General features: G+C 49.4%; 1 protein-coding gene across 1 annotated transcript in view; it reads right to left on the minus strand.

The window, feature by feature from the left end:
- Nucleotides 1-353: 353 nt before the first annotated feature.
- Nucleotides 354-8062, minus strand: part of LOC110517917 (multiple PDZ domain protein) — a 124521-nt gene continuing 116812 nt past the window's right edge. The window contains exons 38-40 of the mRNA XM_036972588.1: nt 5584-5681; nt 3784-3907; nt 354-1687 (exon numbers count right to left, since the gene is read on the minus strand). Of these exons, the coding sequence (XP_036828483.1) occupies nt 1541-1687; nt 3784-3907; nt 5584-5681 (369 nt within the window). The 3' untranslated portion in view covers nt 354-1540. The remainder of the gene's footprint in view (nt 1688-3783; nt 3908-5583; nt 5682-8062) is intronic.

Genomic DNA, 8062 nt, shown 5'->3' on the forward strand with positions numbered 1-8062 from the left:
AGAGAGAGAGAGAGAGAGACAGAGGGACAGAGAGAGAGAGAGACAGAGGGACAGAGAGAGAGAGAGACAGAGGGACAGAGAGAGAGAGAGACAGAGGGACAGAGAGAGAGAGAGAGAGAGAGACAGAGGGACAGAGAGAGACAGGGAGAGAGAGAGAGAGAGAGAGAGAGAGAGACAGAGAGAGAGAGAGAGAGAGAGAGAGAGAGAGAGAGAGAGAGACAGAGGGACAGAGGGACAGAGAGAGAGAGAGACAGAGGGACAGAGAGAGAGAGAGAGAGAGAGAGAGACAGAGGGACAGAGAGAGAGAGAGAGAGAGAGAGAGAGAGAGAGAGAGAGAGAGACAGAGGGACAGAGAGAGAGAGAGACAGAGGGACAGAGAGACAGAGAGAGAGAAAGGCTCCCATTTTGAATTCTTAATTAGAATGTAAATTCTACACCTAAACGCCAATATGAAAGATTGGCGAAGAGTCTTGGCATCTATTGCCACATTTGTTCTTGCGTCATTAGAGTGTGTTAGTTAGTGATGTGAGTCGTCAGTGGTCTGGTATGATGAGGTGCATTTAGAAGGAGACACAGTGATGTGAGTAGTCAGTAGTCTGGTATGATGAGGTGCATTTAGAAAGAGACACAGTGATGTGAGTAGTCAGTAGTCTGGTATGACGAGTTCCATATTGAAGGAGACAGTGATGTGAGTAGTCAGTAGTCTGGTATGATGAGGTGCATTTAGAAAGAGACAGTGATGTGAGTAGTCAGTAGTCTGGTATGATGAGGTGCATTTAGAAGGAGACACAGTGATGTGAGTAGTCAGTAGTCTGGTATGACGAGTTCCATATTGAAGGAGACAGTGATGTGAGTAGTCAGTAGTCTGGTATGATGAGGTGCATTTAGAAAGAGACAGTGATGTGAGTAGTCAGTAGTCTGGTATGATGAGGTGCATTTAGAAGGAGACAGTGATGTGAGTAGTCAGTAGTCTGGTATGATGAGGTGCATTTAGAAGGAGACACAGTGATGTGAGTAGTCAGTAGTATGGTATGATGAGGTGCATTTAGAAGGAGACAGTGATGTGAGTAGTCAGTAGTATGGTATGATGAGGTGCATTTAGAAGGAGACACAGTGATGTGAGTAGTCAGTAGTCTGGTATGATGAGGTGCATTTAGAAGGAGACAGTGATGTGAGTAGTCAGTAGTCTGGTATGATGAGGTCCATATTGATGTACACAGACACATAGACATGCATTACAGGGTTCATAGTTTTGTTACAATGAGAACCAGTTACATCTAGGAGGACATATAGAAGACATTCTTCTGTGAGAATCTTCACCTCCTTCTAGAGATAAACAGGGTCGTGTTCATTACACGCGCACACACACCGTAGCAAAACGTTTTGCAACAGAACACATAAATGAATGTTCCTTATTGAAAAAAAAAGTTCAGACAGTCCCTCCCTGTTTTGTCTGTTTCCTGATGAACACAACCCTGATGTAGTCTGCTGATGACATCATCAAAGGGCGACAGACGGTTGGTTGTGTGAGGACTGACACTCAGGAGAGTACGGTGAGGACTACAGTTCCCTTGGTCCTCTTCAGTATGGCGACGGCGCCGGCGTGGGTGACCCCCTCCAGACTGTGACCGTTCACAGCGATGATCTGATCCCCGCGCTGCAGCCGGCCGTCCTCAATCGCTGCTCCCTGGAGAGAGACAGATGCAGAGGGAGAGACAGATGCAGAGGGAGAGACAGATGCAGAGGGAGAGACAGATGCAGAGGGAGAGGGAGATGCAGAGGGAGAGACAGATGCAGAGGGAGAGACAGATGCAGAGGGAGAGACAGATGCAGAGGGAGAGACAGATGCAGAGGGAGAGACAGAGGGACAGATGCAGAGGGAGAGACAGATGCAGAGACAGAGGGACAGATGCAGAGGGAGAGACAGAGGGACAGATGCAGAGGGAGAGACAGATGCAGAGACAGAGGGACAGATGCAGAGGGAGAGACAGATGCAGAGGGAGAGACAGATGCAGAGGGAGAGACAGATGCAGAGGGAGAGACAGATGCAGAGGGAGAGACAGATGCAGAGGGAGTACAGATGCAGAGGGAGCGACAGATGCAGAGGGAGAGACTTTCTACTGGTTGTTGAGTTTCTACTGGTTGTTGAGTTTCTACTGGTTGTTGAGTTTCTACTGGTTGTTGACTTTCTACTGGTTGTTGAGTTTCTACTGGTTGTTGAGTTTCTACTGGTTGTTGAGTTTCTACTGGTTGTTGAGTTTCTACTGGTTGTTGAGTTTCTACTGGTAGTTGTAAGAAACAAGGAATTTACAGTAGAATGATAGGTATATTGAATTGACATTGAGGACTAAAATAATGTGTTACCTTAGAGGCCTGTGTTACCTTTCTAAATGAAATAGAGGCCTGTGTTACCTTTCTAAATGAAATAGACAGTTACCTTTCTAAATCAAATAGAGGACTGTCTTACCTTTCTAAATGAAATAGAGGCCTGTCTTACCTTTCTAAATGAAATAGAGGCCTGTCTTACCTTTCTAAATGAAATAGACAGTTACCTTTCTAAATGAAATAGACAGTTATCTTTCTAAAATGAAATAGAGGCCTGTGTTACCTTTCTAAATGAAATAGAGGCCTGTGTTACCTTTCTAAATGAAATAGACAGTTACCTTTCTAAATCAAATAGAGGACTGTCTTACCTTTCTAAATGAAATAGAGGCCTGTCTTACCTTTCTAAATGAAATAGAGGCCTGTCTTACCTTTCTAAATGAAATAGACAGTTACCTTTCTAAATGAAATAGACAGTTATCTTTCTAAAATGAAATAGAGGCCTGTGTTACCTTTCTAAATGAAAGAGAGGCCTGTGTTACCTTTCTAAATGAAATAGAGGTCTGTGTTACCTTTCTAAATGAAATAGAGGCCTGTGTTACCTTTCTAAATGAAATAGACAGTTACCTTTCTAAATCAAATAGAGGCCTGTCTTACCTTTCTAAATGAAATAGAGGCCTGTCTTACCTTTCTAAATGAAATAGACAGTTACCTTTCTAAATGAAATAGAGGCCTGTGTTACCTTTCTAAATGAAATCGACAGTTACCTTTCTAAATGAAATCGACAGTTACCTTTCTAAATGAAATAGAGGCCTGTGTTACCTTTCTAAATGAAATAGAGGCCTGTGTTACCTTTCTAAATGAAATAGAGGCCTGTGTTACCTTTATAAATGAAATAGAGGTCTGTGTTACCTTTCTAAATGAAATCGACAGTTACCTTTCTAAATGAAATAGAGGCCTGTCTTACCTTTCTAAATGAAATAGACAGTTACCTTTCTAAATGAAATAGAGGCCTGTGTTACCTTTATAAATGAAATAGAGGCCTGTGTTACCTTTCTAAATGAAATAGAGGCCTGTGTTACCTTTCTAAATGAAATAGAGGCCTGTGTTACCTTTATAAATGAAATAGAGGCCTGTGTTACCTTTCTAAATGAAATCGACAGTTACCTTTCTAAATGAAATAGAGGCCTGTTGTTCCCTTTCTAAATTAAATAGAGGCCTGTTGTTCCCTTTATAAATGAAATAGAGGCCTGTGTTACCTTTCTAAATGAAATCGACAGTTACCTTTCTAAATGAAATAGAGGCCTGTTGTTCCCTTTCTAAATGAAATAGAGGCCTGTGTTACCTTTCTAAATGAAATAGAGGTCTGTGTTCCCTTTCTAAATTAAATAGAGTCCTGTTGTTTCCTTTCTAAATGAAATAGAGGCCTGCGTTCCCGTTCTAAATGAAATAGACAGTTACCTTTCCGAAGACAGTTTTGACGTAGATGGGCAGGTCTCCGTGGGGACTGCTGAACCCTCCTACTATACTGAAGCCTAGACCCAGAGCTCCTCTGTCCAGACTGATGGTTCTATAAAACGGGGGACTGTGGGAGATATAACAACAACAACAACAACAACATGTCAGATTTGCGGTTCTCTATGGCAACGGCTCATACCAAACATTTTGCAGTTGTGAAAAGTGTTAAACAAACTGTCTGCCATGTGACCATTTTTTATAACAGCATTGATTAAATAAGTGTTAAAATATTGCTGTACGGTGGCCCCGAGGGACAAAATAGTTGAGAATCAATGTGTTATGGAGCTAAACATTTATAAACAGCAGTACATAACCACCTCATGTTGTTGTGAAGGGTAGCTGATCCTGTGGAGAGGATACCTACATCCCCCTCTCCCTGTCCTCAGCCTCCTCTCCCTGACCCTGTCCTCAGCCTCCTCTACCTACTCTCCCTGGCCCTGTCCTCAGCCTCCTCTACCTACATCCCCCTGGCCCTGACCCTGTCCTCAGCCTCCTCTACCTACATCCCCCTCTCCCTGTCCTCAGCCTCCTCTCCCTGACCCTGTCCTCAGCCTCCTCTACCTACATCCCCCTGGCCCTGACCCTGTCCTCAGCCTCCTCTACCTACTCTCCCTGGCCCTGTCCTCAGCCTCCTCTACCTACATCCCCCTCTCCCTGTCCTCAGCCGCCTCTCCCTGACCCTGTCCTCAGCCTCCTCTACCTACATCCCCCTGGCCCTGACCCTGTCCTCAGCCTCCTCTACCTACATCCCCCTGGCCCTGACCCTGTCCTCAGCCTCGTCTACCTACTCTCCCTCTCCCTGTCCTTAGCCTCCTCAACCTGCTCTTCCTCTCCCTGTCCTCTGCCTCCTCCCCCTCTTCCTCTCCCTGTCCTCAGCCTCCTCTACCTACACCCTCCTCTCCCTGTCCATGGCCTCAGCCTCCTCTTCCTCTCCCTGTCCTCAGCCTCCTCTACCTACATCCTCCTCTCCCTGTCCCTGGCCTCAGCCTCCTCTATCTCTCCCTGTCCTCAGCCTTCTCTACCTACATCTCCCTTTCCCTGTCCTCAGCCTCCTCCCCCTCTTCCTCTCCCTGTCCTCAGCCTCCTCTACCTACATCCTCTTCTCCCTGTCCCTGACCTCAGCCTCCTCTATCTCTCCCTGTCCTCAGCCCCCTCTACCTACATCTCCCTCTCCCTGTCCTCAGCCTCCTCCCCCTCTTCCTCTCCCTGTACTCAGCCTCCTCTACCTACTCTCCCTCTCCCTGTCCTCAGCCTCCTCTACCAAGTCTCCCTCTCCCTCTTCCTGTCCTCAGCTTCCTCTACCAACTCTCCCTCTCCCTGTCCTCAGCCTCCTCTACCTAGTCTCCCTCTCCCTCTCCCTGTCCTCAGGCTCCTCTACCGACTCTCCCTCTCCCTGTCCTCAGCCTCCTCTACCTACTCTCCCTCTCCCTCTCCCTGTCCTCAGGCTCCTCTACCGACTCTCCCTCTTCCTGTCCTCAGCCTCCTCTACCTACTCTCCCTCTCCCTGTCCTCAGGCTCCTCTACCGACTCTCCCTCTCCCTGTCCTCAGCCTCCTCTACCTACTCTCCCTCTCCCTCTCCTTGTCCTCAGGCTCCTCTACCGACTCTCCCTCTTCCTGTCCTCCGCTTCCTCTACCGACTCTCCCTCTCCCTGTCCTCAGCCTCCTCCCCCTCTCCCTCTCCCTGTCCTCAGCCTCCTCTACCTTCTCCCTCTTTATAACATGCGATAGCAGCAGAGTCCTACCTCATGTTGTTGTGTAGGGATCCTGTGGAGGGGAGTCCTACATCCCTCTGACCCTGTCCTCCTCCACAGTCCTCATCCACCGACCCTGTAGTCAGCACCTGAAGAACAACGAGACGTTATTAATCCATATTGAAACGGTGTCTTCTGCTGTACCCCATTTAACACCATACTGTACCACCATACCCAACCCCCCTGAAACACACATATAGACATTGGGTTGGAGAGAGACTGGAGCACTGGACAACCACAGTGCAGAGACTGGTGGGCAGTGGACAACCACAGTGTAGAGACTGGAGCACTGGACAACCACAGTGCAGAGACTGGTGGGCAGTGGACAACCACAGTGTAGAGACTGGAGCACTGGACAACCACAGTGCAGAGACTGGAGCAGTAGACAACCACAGTGCAGAGACTGGTGAGCAGTGGACAACCACAGTGCAGAGACTGGAGTAGTAGACAACCACAGTGCAGAGACTGGAGCAGTAGACAACCACAGTGCAGAGACTGGTGAGCAGTGGACAACCACAGTGCAGAGACTGGAGTAGTGGACAACCACAGTGCAGAGACTGGAGCAGTAGACAACCACAGTGCAGAGACTGGAGCACTGGACAACCACAGTGTAGAGACTAGAGTAGTGGACAACCACAGTGTAGAGACTGGTGGGCACTGGACAACCACAGTGCAGAGACTGGTGAGCAGTAGACAACCACAGTGCAGAGACTGGTGGGCACTGGACAACCACAGTGCAGAGACTGGTGAGCAGTAGACAACCACAGTGCAGAGACTGGTGGGCACTGGACAACCACAGTGCAGAGACTGGTGAGCAGTAGACAACCACAGTGCAGAGACTGGTGGGCAGTGGACAACCACAGTGCAGAGACTGGAGCAGTAGACAACCACAGTGTAGAGACTGGAGCAGTAGACAACCACAGTGCAGAGACTGGAGCAGTGGACAACCACAGTGCAGAGACTGGAGCACTGGACAACCACAGTGTAGAGACTGGAGCAGTAGACAACCACAGTGCAGAGACTGGAGCACTGGACAACCACAGTGCAGAGACTGGAGCACTGGACAACCACAGTGCAGAGACTGGAGCAGTAGACAACCACAGTGCAGAGACTGGTGAGCAGTGGACAACCACAGTGCAGAGACTGGAGTAGTAGACAACCACAGTGCAGAGACTGGAGTAGTAGACAACCACAGTGCAGAGACTGGTGGGCAGTGGACAACCACAGTGTAGAGACTGGAGCACTGGACAACCACAGTGTAGAGACTGGTGTAGTGGACAACCACAGTGCAGAGACTGGTGAGCAGTGGACAACCACAGTGCAGAGACTGGAGCAGTGGACAACCACAGTGCAGAGACTGGTGGGCACTGGACAACCACAGTGCAGAGACTGGTGGGCACTGGACAACCACAGTGCAGAGACTGGTGAGCAGTAGACAACCACAGTGCAGAGACTGGTGGGCAGTGGACAACCACAGTGCAGAGACTGGTGGGCACTGGACAACCACAGTGCAGAGACTGGTGGGCAGTGGACAACCACAGTGCAGAGACTGGTGGGCACTGGACAACCACAGTGCAGAGACTGGTGAGCAGTAGACAACCACAGTGCAGAGACTGGTGGGCAGTGGACAACCACAGTGTAGAGACTGGAGCACTGGACAACCACAGTGCAGAGACTGGTGGGCAGTGGACAACCACAGTGTAGAGACTGGAGCACTGGACAACCACAGTGCAGAGACTGGTGAGCAGTAGACAACCACAGTGCAGAGACTGGAGCAGTAGACAACCACAGTGCAGAGACTGGTGAGCAGTGGACAACCACAGTGCAGAGACTGGAGCAGTAGACAACCACAGTGCAGAGACTGGAGCACTGGACAACCACAGTGTAGAGACTGGAGCAGTAGACAACCACAGTGCAGAGACTGGAGCACTGGACAACCACAGTGCAGAGACTGGAGCACTGGACAACCACAGTGCAGAGACTGGAGCAGTAGACAACCACAGTGCAGAGACTGGTGAGCAGTGGACAACCACAGTGCAGAGACTGGAGTAGTAGACAACCACAGTGCAGAGACTGGAGTAGTAGACAACCACAGTGCAGAGACTGGTGGGCAGTGGACAACCACAGTGTAGAGACTGGAGCACTGGACAACCACAGTGTAGAGACTGGTGTAGTGGACAACCACAGTGCAGAGACTGGTGAGCAGTGGACAACCACAGTGCAGAGACTGGAGCAGTGGACAACCACAGTGCAGAGACTGGTGGGCACTGGACAACCACAGTGCAGAGACTGGTGGGCACTGGACAACCACAGTGCAGAGACTGGTGAGCAGTAGACAACCACAGTGCAGAGACTGGTGGGCAGTGGACAACCACAGTGCAGAGACTGGTGGGCACTGGACAACCACAGTGCAGAGACTGGTGGGCAGTGGACAACCACAGTGCAGAGACTGGTGGGCACTGGACAACCA

This window comes from Oncorhynchus mykiss, unplaced genomic scaffold, assembly GCF_013265735.2.
Source record: "Oncorhynchus mykiss isolate Arlee unplaced genomic scaffold, USDA_OmykA_1.1 un_scaffold_182, whole genome shotgun sequence".
Taxonomy (NCBI): Eukaryota; Metazoa; Chordata; class Actinopteri; order Salmoniformes; family Salmonidae; genus Oncorhynchus; species Oncorhynchus mykiss.